The sequence below is a fragment of the Gasterosteus aculeatus genome, chromosome 15, assembly GCF_964276395.1.
Source record: "Gasterosteus aculeatus chromosome 15, fGasAcu3.hap1.1, whole genome shotgun sequence".
NCBI classification, from domain to species: Eukaryota; Metazoa; Chordata; class Actinopteri; order Perciformes; family Gasterosteidae; genus Gasterosteus; species Gasterosteus aculeatus.
Window position 1 is genome coordinate 865,001 of NC_135703.1, and position 19,628 is coordinate 884,628.

General features: G+C 47.4%; 1 protein-coding gene across 3 annotated transcripts in view; it reads right to left on the reverse strand.

Moving 5' to 3' along the window:
* npas3 (neuronal PAS domain protein 3) overlaps positions 1–19,628 on the reverse strand; it is a 136,753-nt gene that overhangs the window by 60,273 nt on the left and 56,852 nt on the right. For all 3 annotated transcript variants that reach the window (XM_078089191.1, XM_078089193.1, XM_078089192.1), the window contains one exon: positions 17,513–17,757. In XM_078089191.1, the coding sequence (XP_077945317.1) occupies positions 17,513–17,757 (245 nt within the window). The remainder of the gene's footprint in view (positions 1–17,512; positions 17,758–19,628) is intronic.

Sequence of the window (19,628 nt, forward strand, 5' to 3'; positions counted from 1 at the left end):
ACGGCCGCAGGGGGAGTGTACGTGGACCAGCAGCACTCAGGATTAACACGAGAAGACGGACAGAACTGCAGCTCACCGCTCACTCACGACCTCCTCCTCCTCCTCTTCCTCCTCCTCCAGGTCCTCCTCCTCTTCCTCCACGTCCTCCTCCTCTTCCTCCACCTCCACGTCCTCCTCCTCCTCCTCCTCCTGCACGTCCTCTTTTATTTCTTCTTTCTTCTTCTTCTTCATCTTCAGTTTCTTCCTCTTGAATTCGTCCTTTATGTCTTTTCCTACCTGCACCGTATCTTCTGTTTCTTCTTCATCTCCTCTTTCTACCTCGACTTCTCCTCCTCCTCCTCCTCCTTTCCTTCTGTTTTTGTTTTTTCCTCTACGTCCCGTTGTGGACTTCCAGATGTTTCCTCGAGTGGGTCGGAGTGGACTTTGTATCTTTAACATCAAACAAAGGGATCGAAGTCGCACGGCAGAAGAAAAGAGGGACATTAATCTGCCGTTGGAGGAGTTTTCATGAAGCTGTGAGTTTCTAAATAAAAAATGCTTGTTACAAACAATTGCGACTTTTGAGACATTTAACGTTTAACCAAAACCGAATATGTCACAATGTTTAATCTCAACGTTTGTTAACCCCCCCAGATAGTTTACGCCAACGTAGTACTGATTGAGAAATATTGAGATATTTCTTTCTCAATTCCGATGAACTTCAATCGACAGTTTAGGTTCAGTGAAAGATGAACGCCACTATGGGCTTCACGCGGGACAGTAGAGCTCCTCGATGTACAGATTCATGGTCCATCGGGCTCCAGACGCCTCGTCCGCCTGTAAATGTGCGTGTAATTGAGCTCTTCTTCACCTCCGATTACAGCTGGGTAACCGTGGAAACAGACGCCCAAACGGACTCGCTCCTCTGAGGAAATCCACCTCGGCAGTAAAAGATTAATGAACTTTGACCAAACCGTCTGACGAGAGAGACAGGAGGCGGGAAAGAGACGGGCGAGTAAGACAGAAGGAGAGGGAGAAGATTCTCACGGATGAAGAGAACAACTACATTGTCATCCCTCCATCCGTCCCTCTGGTCTCATCTCATCCCTCCATCCGTCCCTCTGGTTTCATCTCATCCCTCCATCCGTCCCTCTGGTCTCATCTCATCCCTCCATCCGTCCCTCTGGTCTCATCTCATCCCTCCATCCGTCCCTCTGGTTTCATCTCATCCCTCCATCCGTCCCTCTGGTTTCATCTCATCCCTCCATCCGTCCCTCTGGTTTCATCTCATCCCTCCATCCGTCCCTCTGGTTTCATCTCATCCCTCCATCTGTCCCTCTGGTTTCATCTCATCCCTCCATCCGTCCCTCTGGTCTCATCTCATCCCCCCGTCCGTCCCTCTGGTCTCATCTCATCCCACCATCCCTCTGGTTTCATCTCATCCCTCCGTCCCTCTGGTTTCATCTCATCCCTCCATCCGTCCCTCTGGTCTCATCTCATCCCCCCGTCCGTCCCTCTGGTCTCATCTCATCCCACCATCCCTCTGGTTTCATCTCATCCCTCCGTCCCTCTGGTTTCATCTCATCCCTCCATCCGTCCCTCTGGTTTCATCTCATCCCTCCGTCCCTCTGGTTTCATCTCATCCCTCCGTCCCTCTGGTTTCATCTCATCCCTCCATCCCTCTGGTTTCATCTCATCCCTCCGTCCCTCTGGTTTCATCTCATCCCTCCGTCCCTCTGGTTTCATCTCATCCCTCCATCCCTCTGGTTTCATCTCATCCCTCCGTCCCTCTGGTTTCATCTCATCCCTCCGTCCCTCTGGTTTCATCTCATCCCTCCGTCCTCGGCCGAGTTTAAGCGTTAAGTTGCTGAAATGATCTTTATGTGTCTGATGGGAAACGAGGGATGAAGCAAGGAGAGAGGGATGAAGAGAGGGAAGAGAGTGTCGAGAAGAAAGAGCAGGGACGCAGAAATGGAGAGACCCAGCGGAGGTGGAGAAGGAAGAGGATGTTAATTAATTATAAGCGTCAGGAGTCATCTCCTTTTAAACGTGGAGACGGAACGGAGACTCGTATTCAAAACCCTCGGTGCTGATTTAGAGGCAGAGACGTTTCATTCGCTGTCATCATCAGAGAGAACGACCACCCACCACCACCACATCACAACCCCACCACAACACCACCACCACCACCATCACAACCCCACCACAACACCACATCACAACCCCACCACAACACCACCACCACCACCACCACAACCCCACCACACCACCACCACCACCACCACAACCCCACCACAACCCCACCACAACACCACCACCACAACCCCACCACAACACCACCACCACCACCATCACAACCCCACCACAACACCACCACCACCACATCACAACCCCACCACAACCCCACCATCACAACCCCACCACAACACCACCACCACCACCATCACAACCCCACCACAACACCACCACCACCACCACAACCCCACCACAACACCACCACCACCACCACATCACAACCCCACCACAACACCACCACCACCACATCACAACCCCACCACAACACCACCACCACCACCATCACAACACCACCACCACCACATCACAACCCCACCACAACACCACCACCACCACATCACAACCCCACCACAACACCACCACCACCACCATCACAACACCACCACCACCACATCACAACCCCACCACAACACCACCACCACCACCATCACAACCCCACCACAACACCACCACCACCACCACCACCACAACCCCACCACAGCACCACCACCACCACATCACAACCCCACCACAACACCACCACCACCACCACCACAACCCCACCACAACACCACCACCATCACAACCCCACCACACCACAGCACCACCACCACCACATCACAACCCCACCACCACAACCCCACCACACCACCACCACCCCACCCGGGGGCTTTGGTATGTTTCAAGGTCAAACGTGACCCCGTCTACCCTCAACGAATCAACGAATTACAAAAATACTAAATACATACAAAGAGCGATGTGTCCACAACATATGATTGACATTCATGCCCCTCGGGGACAGACTGCAGCCGGGGACTACCCCCCGTCCTCGCTGCCTTCGTCCCGTCCTCGCTGCCTACATCCCGTCCTCGCTGCCTACATCCCGTCCTCGCTGCCTACCCCCCGTCCTCGCTGCCCACATCCCGTCCTCGCTGCCCACATCCCGTCCTCGCTGCCTACATCCCGTTTTTGGTGGGACAGGACAGGGCGTTCAGGGCAGAGGTCAGGACAGAGGTCAGGGACAGAGGTCAGGGCGATGGGCCTGTAGATCCTTGTTTTTTCGGGGTCGGGGGGACGTCTGAGGCTTTGAAGCAGCCTCAGAGACGTAACGTGTCTCCAGTCTCTCAGCTGAAGCAGCTTAAATATTCCTTAAATATTCTTTCATTCTACAATTGTGGGACTTAAAGCAAGAATCTGTGAAGTAGAAAACGGAGTCTGAGACACATTGAGTCTGCAGAGCGGAGACACTGCCGTCCTTATCAGTGACCAGTGCTTATCTGCTGGTGTGATCCACACACACACACACACACACACACACACACTACAAAACACTTTATTAACTGCAGCACAATACAAGCCTGCAGGGGAGTGTGTTTGTAGGAGAGAAAAACAAATGATCTCACTCCACTATTTCATTGGAAGCGTGTGTGTGTGTGTGTGTGTGTGTGTGTGTGTGTGTGTGTGTGCGTGTGTGCGTGTGTGTTTGTGTGTGTGTGTGTGTGTGTGTGCGGAGGCGCAGCCTTAAAGGGCAGAAACCAGCAGTGAAGCTAAAAGCCTCACTGGACGATTTAACGTGAACACAAACTAACAGCTGGCTCCTTTTCAGCCTCAGACAAACACACTGAAACATACAAAGAACATAAACATACATACATACATGTTCATGTGTATGTATGTTCTTCAGTAATCAGACAGAAGGGCAATTTGATTTAAAGGAAAATACAGATTTTTTGAAACAAAATAAAAAAACTGTGAGTTCATCTGAAAATAAGTTGTAAATTTAATAAATAATATGTAACATTTATTCACAGTAAAATCTTCAAATATATCTGTATTAATATATACGTAGTAAATATTTCTAGTATTTGTATTAGCATACAATTTGTGTTATAATTATTGTTGGATTAATGTGCTCTTACTTTAATAACGCTTATCATAATTACACTATTGCCAGGAAACTTAATCAATAATAATGTATATTAATCTACTCTTTAATTTACATCTTGTATTCATCATCATCATCATTCATCAGCTGACAATGTGCAGCAATGAAAATACCAACATTACAGCAGGGGAGAACTTGTGAATGTACCTGGTTAGCAGAAGTACTCGCAGTATACGATGTACATTATGTCTATAAGTATCAGTAGTAAATAGCGAGTAAACAACAGTTACTGTTTTCATAGAGAAGTCAAAAGTTTCTGTCCTGAAAAACACGATGAAAACGTTTTTATCTTCAATCTTTAACAGAACCGAGCTGAAGTTTATCTTTTATATATTTAACGAATCCAAAGACTAAAATCCAGCCGTCCGACGTCCCGACGAGGACCAGCGGCGTCGCTCCTCTTTCATCGTTAAAGGCAGAAACACTGTTGGCAGAAGGACGTTTTGGCTGCTGTCGTCGAGTGATTTCATTCACTTCCAGGAAGTCAAATCTCAAAAATAGTCTCAATGTCACACGTTTTATCGCCGGGAGGATTCGCTGCCAGGACGGGGGGTCGAATGAGGACAGATAGAAACCGATGGAAGGAAGGGAAGAGGAAACAGCCAGGAATAGGAAAGCAAAAGAGGAAGCAGGTAAGGAAGTAGCAGCAAGAATGAGGAAAGGAAATTAGGGAGGAAAGGAAAGACGAAGGGAAAGAAAAGAAAATAACCACGAGAGATGAAAAATGAAAATACTTCAATGGGAGAGAATTAGAAAGAGTTAATTAAAGGACAGCAGAAGGTAAATGAGTCAGGAAGAGAAAGGGGAAGGAAACATAGGAGGGAGGACAGGATGAAGGAGGCAAGAAAGGAAGGAAGAAGAATGAGGACTGAAATAACGGGGAAGGAAATAAGGAAAGGAAAATAAGAAGGAAACGGGGTGAGGGATCAAAAGAGAGGAAAAAGAAAAGAGCGTGTAAGGATAGAAGGAAAGGAGGACACAAGGAGAAGGAAAGAAGATCATGCAAATTAACAGAGGAATTGAATGATGAGCAACAGGAAGGACCGGAAGAAGGAGGGAGATTAAGGTGGAGAACTGGACTAAGAGAAGGATGGAGGAACCAAAGAGGACAGAAAATAGAAAAGGTTGAGAGAAAGGAGAAGGACTGTAGCAAAGAGGAAACAAGGGAAGAAGAATAATAAAAGGAGACATATAATGAGATTCCTGATGAAGAACGGAGGGCAAAGGAAGCAAAGCAGGGAAGAGGAAAGGAGGGAAGAGGAAAGGAGGGAAGAAGGAGAAAGGAAAGCAGGGAAGAGGAAAGCAGGGAAGAGGAAAGGAGGGAAGGAGAAAGGAAAGGAGGGAAGAGGAAAGGAGGGAAGAGGAAAGCAGGGAAGAGGAAAGGAGGGAAGAGGAAAGCAGGGAAGAGGAAAGGAGGGAAGGAGAAAGGAAAGGAGGGAAGAGGAAAGGAGGGAAGAGGCAAGACAGTAATTCTCGAGTTGGCTCATTTCCCGGGAAAAGGGAAAATCATCAAGAAGGTCGAAAACACAATCTGACGAAAGTCAGCCAACAAATAAAAGATCAAATTAAGAAGTTCCTGTTTTACGTCATCTGGGGGCTCTACCTCACAATGATGTCATCATCAGGCGCCGGGGAGGTAGAGTGATGCGGAGGAAACCTGCGGCCCCCCCCCCCCCCGGGTGTCTGGCAAAGAGACACCGAGATGAAGGAGCTGCCGCTCGTAGCTTAGCATCTCTGTGATCCAAACACCATCACAGTTGAACTCCGTCTCCTCCGCCTTTGATTCCAGCTTCTCTACAATCTGCTGCCAGATTCCTGGAGAGGCCTCGTGTTTGTGTGTTTGTGTGCGTTTCTTGTTTTCTTCTCATGTTAACTTTGTTATGCCGCCACCGCTGGCAGCAACACCGACACAGTTAGCTGATTAAAAAAGGCACACAGCTAAGTACCTGTAATATATTCTAGTTACTGACTCAATCCTACGTTTGTTCATTATCCAACAAGCTGAGAGCGGAGTCACTAAGAGTCACTGTGAGTCACTGTGAGTCACTAAGAGTCACTAGGTTGGTGGTTCGAGTCCAGGCTGCCCCATGTTTCACGTCGAAGTGTCCCTGAGCAAGACACCTGACCCCTAATTGCTCGCCGGGCAAAAATGTGAAAAAAGCCACGGGTTTAAAATGTAATGTAAGTCGCTTTGGATAAAAGCGTCTGCTAAATGACCTGTAATGTGATGTGATGTAATGTGATGTGATGTAATGTAATGTAATGTAATGTAATGTAATGTAATGTGATGTGATGTGATGTGATGTGATGTGATGTAATGTAATGTAATGTAATGTAATGTGATGTGATGTGATGTGATGTGATGTAATGTGATGTAATGTAATGTAATGTAATGTAATGTAATGTGATGTGATGTGATGTAATGTAATGTAATGTGATGTGATGTGATGTGATGTAATGTGATGTAATGTGATGTAATGTCATGTGATGTGTCATGGTGAGTCACTATGTGTCAGCCAATCAACTTGCCTTCCTCTTTAAGTTCACCGACACAAATAACTACAGAAGAACTGATGCTCTTTTCACATGAGGAAAGATCTCAATGATCATCAAACGTTCCCTGGTTCTGGTGAAAGAATTGATCTACGATCAGCGATCCAACGCTGGATGAGAGCAGATCATAAATGAAGCTCCCAACATAGAACTTATTTTAATAACTGACTCCATCAGAGAGGAGTCCCTTTGAAACACCTCTAATCAATCAATTAATACATCTATTGGTAATTAATATGAAGAAAAAGTGAGAGATGTTTGAACGTTTTAAGGAACGATTATGAATAATGAAGTATTGAGAGGCTCCACTCACACACACACACACACACACACACCTTAGTACAGGTGTCGGGGTGTGACGTTGACTAATGCGATGCTGGTTCAGGCATGTTGCCGTTAATCGATTATCACTGCAGCTCAACAGCAAGAGCGCACACAGACACACACAGTCGCACACACTCAAACACACACATACTGCCGTGTGTGTGTGTGTACATGAAGACGATATCTGCTTCCTGCATCACACCGAGATAAAAACCTAAATGAGTAAATATCCCACAAAACCATTTTTCAACAGAGCGGCTTTGTCAGCGCGATATGACGGTGAGATATTTATCATTTATATCAGAATACATCAGATGTATCCTTTTAGTTTGAAATGTACATCTTCACACTACGGTTACAATGACATCACATGACAAGTTCCTCCTAATTATTCCTCTATAAGTCAGGCAACACGTGCCGGACTCCCACCCTCACAGAATGATACTGAACTCGAGGTACTTTGAGAAATACTTCTAAAAATAAGGAAAGCTTTATGAGAGTTTATGTCTCAGTCTCTAGTTTCAAGTCTTCTTCAACACAACATGATGTTCATTTAGTGAATTATGGTCCATTTAGAGTCAAACACACCATAAAGCAGGGGACGCTTTAGGGCGGGGCTACACGCTGATTGACAGGTCTCCATTAGCAATGTACACAGCATGAGGCTTCAATTCATCAGCCCACAGCGAGTGTGTCACCATGACGACGTCCTCCTCCTCTACGGTTCTTTTAGTTTCTCCTCGTGGAGCATCAGTGAAATGCAGAGAGACGAAATGTCATAAAATCTTTTAGAATTTGTCAACGTGAACCCAAAAAAGAATTTCACAAACAATAATATCGGTTTGGATCCAAATGTGTGTGTGTGTGTGTGTGTGTGTGTGTGTGTGTGTGTGTGTGTGTGTGTTTCCTATCAGTACTGTGTTTCAGTGTGAGGATGAGAATCATACATCATAGTTCTACTGTACCAGATAGCTTATCACACACACACACACACACACACACACAGAGACACACACACAGAGACACACACACACACACGGTTCAGTGCTGATTTACAGGGTTGATAACGCTGCAATAAACTGTCTCACACACAGAAAGTCACAAAGTACAATTAGTGTGTCTGTGTGTGTGTGTGTGTGTGTGTGTGTGTAGAGCGCATAGAACAAAAAGGAAAGCTTAACTTCAAACAGGAGCCTTGATGTCGATATCATTTAATAACATCAGGTCCTGCACACACACACACACACACACAGAGACACACACACACACACACAGAGACACACACAGACACACACAGAGACACACACAGACACACACACACACAGACACACACAGCTCTCATCACAGCAATACGATCTATGTGTGTGTGTCGGCGTTTCCTCTCTAAACAGTTGCTCGCTTTTCAAAATAATAATAAAACTAATTTTCTTCACAGGAAACGGACAGTACGAGTCTTTTCAAAATAAACCTAGCATCCTATTTTACGTTTACTTGTTTAATAAAAGATGTCAGCTAAAAAGAAGGATTAATATAAATTATTTTAAAGTAGCGTTATAAAGGTACACAGTATAAAGTACCTCCCGCAGTGTTTATATATATATATATATATATATATATATATATATATATATATATATATATATATATATATATATATATATATATATGAAGCTCTCAGATGCTCTGATCTCTGAAGCTCTCGAGGACAAAGACTGAACAATCAAAGAGTTTAAATGAAAACACTTTCTGTCAGATATCAGAGCAGCAGATCGGACGTATTTGCTCGTTGATCCGCTGAGACCAAACACACCGATACTTAAAGACAGAAAGTTCTTCTGATCAACAACCTCATCAAAGTCAGCTGGCTGGTTATTATTTCTTTTTTCTCTTTAAAATATTAAAAAAATCAATTAAGGAGAGTGCAGATCAAAGGCTTTGAGTGACAGGCAGCCGGCGACAAATTAATCAGCATCCAGAGGGACAGATGGCTTCAAAATGAACTTTCTCTGCTTTTAGCCTCAAAGCAACATCGTCTTCATCTTCATCCTTTATAAACAACAAAAGATCTCGAGTGCAGCAGCTTTAAAAAACAACAGCTGCAATTAGTCCAGCAGCAGATTGTCTCTGGAGGGGGGGGGGGGGGACACTGGGACTGGGTCACATGGAGGATCAGGACTAACCTGGGACTGGGTCACATGGGGGATCAGGACTAACGTGGGACTGGGTCACATCGAGGATCAGGACTAACCTGGGTCACATGGAGGATCAGGACTAACGTGAGACTGGGTCACATGGGGGATCAGGACTATTGTGAGACTGGGTCACATGGAGGATCAGGACTAACCTGAGACTGGGTCACATGGAGGATCAGGACTAACCTGGGACTGGGTCACATGGAGGATCAGGACTAACGTGAGACTGGTTCACACGGAGGATCAGGACTAACCTGAGACTGGGTCACATGGAGGATCAGGACTAACCTGGGACTGGGTCACATGGAGGATCAGGACTAACCTGAGACTGGGTCACATGGAGGATCAGGACTAACGTGAGACTGGTTCACACGGAGGATCAGGACTAACCTGAGACTGGGTCACTAGGAGGATAAGGACTAACCTGGGACTGGGTCACTAGGAGGATAAGGACTAACCTGGGACTGGGTCACTAGGAGGATAAGGACTAACCTGGGACTGGGTCACATGGAGGATCAGGACTAGTTTGAGACTCCAATAGTAAGTACTCTGTAAAACCCGACCCCCTCCCACATACACAGTTTCCATGGCAACTGTTAGCGTGTCCTCCAGACCCGGAGAGGATTTGACTCCCGTCTTCGAAATCGAGGGTATCGGCAATCGGTGTTGCGGCTCTTTCAAAAGAATAGAAAAGAAAAGCTCCTTATTCCCCAGTTTATTCCGACATCAGCTGTAGGAGGAACGGCCGGAAGAAAATAAAGAAAAAATAAGAAACAAACCCCTTTGAGACAAACTCAGGCTGCTTAACTAATTACCAACATACATCACCGGCGGCTGCGACAAGCCAATTACATCTGATTGGAAATACTTGACTTTGTTCAACACATGCTTTTCATGTCGCCTTTAATTCAGCGTCAAAGCTCGCATTTCTGAATATTAGAGTGGATGATGGACTGCTGAGGGCCCGTGGCGAACAGTACATAAGCCAATAATGTCCCATTTGTCTGGTATGTAAGGGAAGCCTGGTTAACGCGATTAGGAAAGGACATTAGACGTATAACTGGGTTAGTAAGGACATCGGCTCTAATGGCTAAACGTCCTTCACAAGGCTCTGGCTGTCATTAATACAAAGTGATATCAATGATTGTGGGAGGTCCTGGAAACGCAACATGACAGGACTGATGGGAAGGAAGGTTACTGTACGATATGAGAACAGAAACAGACGACGAAGCTTTTGTTCGTCATCTTCAATCACAATTCCAGACTAAAGAGGAGCCGTGATCACTTTGATTTGTCAGACCACCTAGAGACTAAAATGTTCTCAAGCGCCACCGGAACCCCTGAATTCATCCCTGAAACTTTCTTAAGACCCCATTAGAACACCAGCGCCTCTTTAAAGGACGTCTTGGATGCTCAGTGGCACCGCAGAACAACGTTGACCTTCCTAGAAGACCTGCAAACAGCCCTCAACACTAATGGAACGTTCTGTGTACTTAATGTAGATTTTATTAGACGAGCCTAAAACCAAACTTAAAACTTTTATAAAACACACCTGCAGGTCCTCGATTGCATGAAGACAGTTTGTAGTTCCTGTTCTTAAAATCCTCCTACCTCCGATGATCTGCGTGATTCTTTCAATTTAAAATAATTTAGCCACTGTGTAAGGTTTATTGTAAATGGAATAAGATGCAATCTGCCTGTGAGCCTGAGCGTCCTCGTCCTTCTAATTGCTCCTTTAAAGAGACGTAACTGGAGTTTATTGAAACTTTGTTGCTGAGTTTCAGGTTATTTGTGTAGTATTTTGGTTTGTCCTGATGCATTAATATGATACAGTGTTGCAGTTTCCTCTTTGTTCTGTCTGTTTTCTCACTGCAACATTTAACTAAATATAGCAAACAAACACAAACTGTTCTGTCATTGGTCCAATTTGAATGCAGCTACACAGCCTTTTAGACTGTGGAGACTCTGGGGTGTGACACTAGGGATTGGAGGTGCACGAACCCATTTGGGATGTAGAAACGGGTGCGTGGCCTAAAAGGTTTGGGATTCATTGAAGGCAATAGTTTTTTTTTGGCAACAAAACCGCCGACGTCATACGAGGAAACTTCTCTTCAGTGACTCCTGTAGAACCTGTTTAAAGACAAAGTCCGGTCAATCAATCTCCTCCCCCACTCCCTCCCCCTCCCCCTCTCCCTCTCCCTCTCCCTCCCCCTCGCAGGACAAAAACAAGGTGTTGCAAGTAATTGTTTCCATGGTGATTATTCCAGGTCGTTCTTTTGGTGTGCGCGCGGCGAGAGGGAAGAGCCGAGCGAACAAAACGCCCGCGAGCCGCGTCGGGCAGCCGAAAGCAATTTCCTCTCTAAATGTAGTTATGCAAAGCCTGTGGGCATCATCAGCACTCCGTAATTAGTTTTATAATTACTGCTGTTTCCTTTCCGTCATCCCGCTTTACACCGCGACCGGGGGAATCGAACCATCTCACACTCACAGCTGGCCCAATTACTCCCCCGTTTAATAAGCGGGAGCGAGCGCGGTGTGCTTTCCTTTTGCCGGAGGATGGAGCGACCAGCGGTAGGGGGGATCTGGCGGGGAAGGGGGGGGTTGACGTGTTTATTATGTGATCACGTGAAGAAGCAGCAGCTCTCTCTCTCTCTCTCACTCACAAAAGTTTTTTTTTCCGACTAATTTGAACTATTTATTCTTCATTTGAAGTTCGCCACACGTGATGCGTTCAAAGGCCGTCGTAAATGTCAGAGAGAAACGTTTGAACGTCTGGATCCTTTCCAGGTGGAGCTGCCAGTCGCTCTAGCTCTTTTACCACGTCTGCTCCGCCACATTTGCTCCTCCCCTCGGCCCCGCCCCTTTTGCCCCGCCCACTTTGTCCCTCCCCTCTGCTCCGCTCATTTGCCCCTCCCCCCTATGCCCCTCCTCTCCTCACGGTCCCACGGTCTAAGGATGACAGGTGGACTACAGGCCCGTGGAGGGGTGTGGAGGTGTAGGGAGGGGTGTGGGGGAGTGTGGGGGTGTAGGGGGGGGAGTGTGGGGGTGTAGGGAGGGGTGTGGGGGGGCTGTTTACTGGGTGTCGGGGTCACTGTGTTCCTGAGTGTAATGGAGGAAGCTATTAGCCAGCCAGCAGGCCGCCTCATAAAACCGTCAGCTGGTACAAAGAGACGAGATAGATCATAACGAGAGGAGACTCCTGCTGCCTCCCCCTCTCCCCGTCTCCCCCTCTCTCTCCCTCGCTCTCCCTGATAGCCTCTGTCTCTCTAATTGACGGTCTCGTTTGTTTTTCTGTCTGCCCCCCCGTCTCGTCTTCATCCCTCTCATTCTTCTACACAGCCTCTGATGTTGCCTCTCTGCGTCTCGCTCTTCATTCCTTGTAGAGCGTCCGTCTTGCTGTGTGTAATTCTGGAGAGGATTGGAACGCGACCACACACACAGACGCACACACAGACACACACACAGACACACACACAGACGCACACACAGACACACACACAGACGCACACACAGCCACACACACAGACGCACACACGGGTGGCGAGGATTACTGTAAAAAGAGACAATGTTTTTTTCACAAGAGCTGTAGAAACATTCTTTTGTAGTCTGATGGGTTTGGACTGAATACCCCCAAACACCCCCCTCCCCCCCTGTCAACTTGCCTCCACCCTCTCCATCTCCTCGCAGCAGAGAGGCTCCATCCGGCCTGATTCATGGAGCCTCTCTGACGGAGGACGGCTGTCTGTAAACCATGAGCTGTAACTCATCCCGTCCCCTGAGACCACAAACCACGTGTCTCCCCCGAGTCCGACGCTTCAACCACAACCAAGATGTTCTGCTGTTGTGACCCGTGTGGCTGAAAGACGACAGGAAGTGTCCGCCAGCCTGCGTCTCATGGAAGCCGTGGACAGGAAGTGACCGTATAAGGACTGAGGAGGAAGTAAAGAGCGGCTGACCAATGATGAGCGAGCGTCGCTGTCCGTGGTGCTGAAGCTGAGTTTATCCTCTTTACCCGACTGTTCTTCTTCAGCCGTTCACTTTCATTCTTCTGATCGTTCTGATCTTTGATCAAACATGAGACAGTTTGATTAGTTGTCTCTCTTTTACAATAGAGGTATAAAGACGTGTAGGAGCTGCATCTACACTTCTACCTTTAATGTTTTCTGTTTTCAGTCTCCAAAACTCACAAAAGAAACACGAGTCGGATATTATTCATATCATTTATATGGACTTTTACTCAGAAAACTATAAAGTCTGTCACACTACATTTATTTACATTAATAATCATGAAGCCTTAAAGGAAACTCACAACCGCGCGTGGACACACACACACACACACACACACACACACAATTCCACCTCATGAGCTCCTGTGCAGTAAATAGGTTTGTGGGTCTTATAAAAAATGCCATAATTTATATTTTAATAACCGAGAGTGAAGATATTTATACAGAATGTAAAGCAGCATAGATGTGAATGTGTGTGTGTGTGTGTGTGTGTGTGTGTGCAACACCTGAGCTCACTTTGCATTTATTCAGGTAAACGTGTGTGTTCCTAATATGTACACGTGTGTATTTGTGGGAGTAAAGTTTGTTTGTGAGTTTGTTTATGGTCTGTGTGTGTGTGTGTGTGTGTGTGTGTGTGTGTGTGTGTGTGTGTGTGTGTTGATTGTAGACGGGCTCATGAAGTGTGGCATTTTGGTGTCTGCTGCTCTCTGCATGCATAATGAATAGCCAGGTGTCGAAGGGGGTCACACACACACAAACCCACACACAGAGGCAGACACACAACACATACAAACATGCACACACACACACACATACCGTCACACACAAGCTATTGGACTCATTCTGTACGCACAAGACACACACACACACATTACTGGTCAGTCATACAAACACACACACACACAGATACACACGGCGGGTGTCAGGATCCTCCAAAGGTCACGCGTGTGTGCGCGGCGTCCTGCAGCAGATGTGGAGACTCTGACAGGAAGTCAAAGCCTCCAACGGCAAACTGCAGAAGAGCAGCTGATGGGTCAATTACTGCAAAGGTCAACGGGGGAGGGATGGGTGGAGGAAGTCATGAAGAGCAACGGGTGGAGGAGGAGAACATGGAGGAAGTCATGGAGAGGAACGGGTGGAGGAGGAGAAGATGGAGGAAGTCATGAAGGGGAGAGGGTGGAGGAGGAGAAGATGGAGGAAGTCATGAAGAGGAACGGGTGGAGGAGAACATGGAGGAAGTCATGAAGAGGAACGGGTGGAGGAGGAGAACATGGAGGAAGTCATGGAGAGGAACGGGTGGAGGAGGAGAACATGGAGGAAGTCATGAAGAGGAACGGGTGGAGGAGGAGAACATGGAGGAAGTCATGAAGAGGAACGGGTGGAGGAGGAGAACATGGGGGAAATTGTGAACAGGAACGGGTGGAGGAGAACAGGGAGGAAGTCATGAAGAGGAACGTGTGGAGGAGGAGAAGATGGAGGAAGTCATGAAGGGGAGAGGGTGGAGGAGGAGAAGATGGAGGAAGTCATGAAGAGGAACGGGTGGAGGAGAACATGGAGGAAGTCATGAAGAGGAACGGGTGGAGGAGGAGAACATGGAGGAAGTCATGGAGAGGAACGGGTGGAGGAGGAGAACATGGAGGAAGTCATGAAGAGGAACGGGTGGAGGAGGAGAACATGGAGGAAGTCATGAAGAGGAACGGGTGGAGGAGGAGAACATGGGGGAAATTGTGAACAGGAACGGGTGGAGGAGAACAGGGAGGAAGTCATGAAGAGGAACGTGTGGAGGAGGAGAAGATGGAGGAAGTCATGAAGGGGAGAGGGTGGAGGAGGAGAAGATGGAGGAAGTCATGAAGAGGAACGGGTGGAGGAGAACATGGAGGAAGTCATGAAGAGGAACGGGTGGAGGAGGAGAACATGGAGGAAGTCATGGAGAGGAACGTGTGAAGGAGGAGAACATGGAGGAAGTCATGAAGAGGAGAGGGTGGAGGTGGAGAAGATGGAGGAAGTCATGAAGAGGAACGGGTGTAGGAGAACATGGAGGAAGTCATGAAGAGGAACGGGTGGAGGAGGAGAATATGGAGGAAGTCATAAGGAGGAACGGGTGGAGGAGGAGAACATGGAGGAAGTCATGAAGAGGAGAGGGTGGAGGAGGAGTAGATGGAGGAAGTCATGAAGAGGAACGGGTGGAGGAGGAGAAGATGGAGGAAGTCATGAAGGGGAGAGGGTGGAGGAGGAGAAGATGGAGGAAGTCATGAAGAGGAACGGGTGGAGGAGAACATGGAGGAAGTCATGAAGAGGAACGGGTGGAGGAGGAGAATATGGAGGAAGTCATGAAGAGGAACGGGTGGAGGAGGAGAATATGGAGGAAGTCATGAAGAGGAACGTGTGAAGGAGGAGAACATGGAGGAAGTCATGAAGAGGAGAGGGTGGAGGAGGAGAAGATGGAGGAAGTCATGAAGAGGAACGGGTGGAGGAGGAGAAGATGGAGGAAGTCATGAAGAGGAACGGGTGGAGGAGGAGAAGATGGAGGAAGTTATGAAGAGGAACGGGTGGAGGAAGAGAAGATGGGGGAAATTGTGAACAGGAAAGGGTGGAGGACAACAGGGAGGAAGTCATGAAGAGGAACGGGTGGAGGAGGAGAACATGAACAAAAAGATGACAATGGAAACAGTCACATAAGCATGGACACACACACACACAGTCAGAGGAGGATATTCATTCATTAGAGAGTCAATAGGAGAGAGAAGACGAACCAAACACACACACAGACACACACACACACAACACTGCAGTGTGTGTTTTTGTGATACTCTTATACGAGGTGCGACCGGCCTCAGCTCGCCCTTCCTGTGTGTGTGTGTCTGTGTGTGTGGTTGTTGCTGCTCGGTGAGGACATGTCGGCGTTGTGTGTCGTATTCATTCACATTGCCGACCTTTTTCTTAACGACGTGTGGAGCCGCCGGCCAATCAGAGCCCAGCGTTCCTCTCCAATGACGCCGCCGTTTAGTCAACGACTCCCATTAGAGTCGGATTCAGGCAAAGGGAGGGGTCAGCTGACGGGGGTCCGTGTGTGTGTGTGTGTGTGTCCTTATGTGATGGGATGTACCACTGTGTTGCACGAAATGTCCACACAAACAAACACACACACACACACACACACACACACAGCCCAATCTGGTGCGAACATATCTGTTGTGTTCATTAAAATGCATGCGCCTCTTCAAAGCACCGCCAAAATGATGCCATCTGCGAGGCTCTGCGCACACACACTCACACACACACACACACACACACACACATTGCATCATCACAAACATTTATGTCTGTCCTCACATCCTGAACCGCAGCGTTGTTCTTGAACAACATGCAGGTAAATCTCCTGGTTGCAGTTCTCACACACACAGACACACACACACACGCACAGACACACACACACAGACACACACACACACACGCACAGACACACACACACACACACACACACACACACACGCACTAAGCACGCCACCAGTATTCCAGGCAATTTGCTTTCATCTGCGGGTCATTCCTGGGAGCCCAAACGTCCTCTTAGAAGCGAGCGCTCTAAGTGCGGCGCACAAAGGGCCCATTTCAAAGGCAAATTCCACTTAGATTCACGAGTGTGTGTAGTGTGTGTACTCGCTTCTCCAGGCAGGAATTCATCAGAGCTTAATGCTCCTTCACAGAGAAATCACTTAGCGCAGGAGCTGGTGTGTCTGTGTGCGTCTGCGTGTTGTGTTATAGGCTTGTTTCAAAAGTGTTAATATGTGGACGCATCAAGCTGTGAATATGTTTGAGTTTACAGCAAAACTAAAGTAATTATTATTTTTAATTAGTATTACTATTGTAGGAATGAAGAGAAAGTACTTCACACACTGGAGGATGTGACCAACAAATGTGAATTACTTGCCTACAAGATATATATAACATACGTATCTGGGGGTTTTATTGTGAAAGGTAAAAACAGGAAGGAGTATTTGTTGTGGTGGAAAGAATTAGTTGAATTAATGTTAAGCTTTTAACAGCCAAACATTTCACAATCTTTTAATAAACAAGTTTATTTTTAAAACACAAACTTGTTCTTCGGACTCATGACATCATCCAAAGTTTTTTTATCAAGTAACAAATGAGCTGGAATAAAAAGTTATTTACAGGAAACTGCAAACTAGAGAGGACGTCTTCAACCAATCACTGCACCTGGTTCCTTAAAGAGCCCCTACCTTTGACGGAGGTGTTGGGGGGCGGGCCCTCCATGCGCAGGTTCCAGGGCGGGTCCCCCTGGTTGGCGAAGTCCCTCATCTTCAGGTAGCTGATGGTGAGGCGGATGATGGACGCCTTGTCCAGCTGGCTGGTGATGGCGCCCGGCAGCGGCAGCATCTTGGCCAGCTCGTAGAACTCAAAGTTCTCCTTCCCCCGCCGCGAGCGCGCCGCGTCCCGGGACTTCTCCTTCCTCAGGGCCTGCAGCCTGGACGGGGGGGGGGGGAGACGATGGAGAGTAGATGATTAAAATGAAGCCTCCTCAGTTCGCTTCAGATCGTTGGAATCAAGATAAACCGTTATAACGTAAATACTCCACGAGTTAGTCTTCATATTCATACAACACAATTACGTTTGTTCCCCACACGGCTCCTTCAGATGGAAAACATCCCATTCTTTCTTTCTCTGTCTCTCTCTACCTCTCCCCCCCTCCCTCCCTCTCTCCTCCCTCCCCCCTTCCCCCCTTCCTCCCTTCTCTCTCCCTTCAACAACAACAGTGACGACCATACTTTCCTGCGGCCTCTCATCATCATCGTACGCCGCTATGAATTAACTCTGCAATAAATCAGCCACTAAAAACCTCTGTGGGATTCCTGTTGGCCACACACACACACACACACACACACACACACACAGACACACACACACACACACACACACACACACACACACACACAGACACACACACACAGACACACACACACACACACACACAAGTAAAGACAGGTGATTCATTTTTCCTGTAGAGGACGTGTTGGAGGAGGAGGTGAATGTAGAGGGATGAGATGGAGGATTAGCAGACGAAGGTGAAGGAGGAGGAAGAGGGGAGGAGGAGGAGGAGGAGGAAGAGGGGAGGAGGAGGAGGAGGAGGAGGAGGAGGAGGAAGAAGGGAGGAGGAGGAGGAGGAGTTGTTTAGAGAATTTGGGATGACAAATGGATGTCATTTAGAGAAGAATATCATTTTCAAACCGTGTGTCACTTGTTTATCAGGACAAACAGTAAATTAGAGAAGAAGAGAGGAGATGAGGAGATGAGGAGAGGAGAGAGGATAGGAAGTGAACGGAGGAGGAAGGAGCCAGGAGGCAAAGTACGGCACCTGAGGATGAGATGCAAGAAGGAATAAGGGAGGAGGAAAGAAGGAGAAAGGAGAAGAGAAGGAAATTAATCTGCAAACTAGAAAAGCATCTTGTTGATAGACGACGAGTCTTCAAGTCTGCTGTGTGTGTGTGTGTGTGTGTGTGTGTGTCTGTGTGAGTTTCTGTGTGTGTGTGTGTGTGTGTGTGTGTGTGTGTGTGTGTTTGTGTGTGTGTGTGTGTGTGTTTGTGTCTGTGTGAGTTTCTGTGTGTGTGTGTGTGTGTGTGTGTCTGTGTGAGTTTCTGTGTGTGTGTGTGTGTGTGTGTGTGTGTGTGTGTGTGTTTGTGTGTGTGTGTGTGTGTGTGTGTGTGTGTGTGTGCGTGTGTGTGTGTGTGTGTGTGTGTTTGTGTGTGTGTGTGTGTGTGTGTGTACATGGGGGTGTGTTTGACCTTGACTCAAACAGACATATTTATCATGTACCAGCTGAGTAGGTAAATCCAACACTTTTTGTGAGTGTGTGTGTCTGTGTGTGGTGTGTGTGGTGTGTGTTGGTGTTTGGGTCTAATAAACATGAAATGAAACTGTGTCGTAAAGTTCAGCAGGGTGACTTGATGGTGTTTTAAACAGCTTGTCTCGGCAGGCAAAGTGTGTGTGTGTGTGTGTGTGTGTCTGTCTGTCTGTCTGTGTGTGTGTGTGTCTGTGTCTGTGTGTGTGTGTGTCTGTGTCGTAAAGTTCAGCGAGGTGGGTCGATGGCTTTTTAAAGAGCTTGTCAGCTGAGAGGAAGCGATGTGTGTGTGATTATCTGAGGAGTGCGTAGACAGAGAGCATGCTGGGAAGGTTTGACTTCCTGGTCGATTGGAGGTCAAACTGGCCGTTAGTCATGTGACGTTGGGCAGATTTACTGATCAGAAAACATACGTAATAAAATGTAAATAAAGTCTGAGGTTGTTTACTAACATTGTGCCGCTGAGCTGTCAGCCAATGGCGTGGCTGTAAATCACGGCG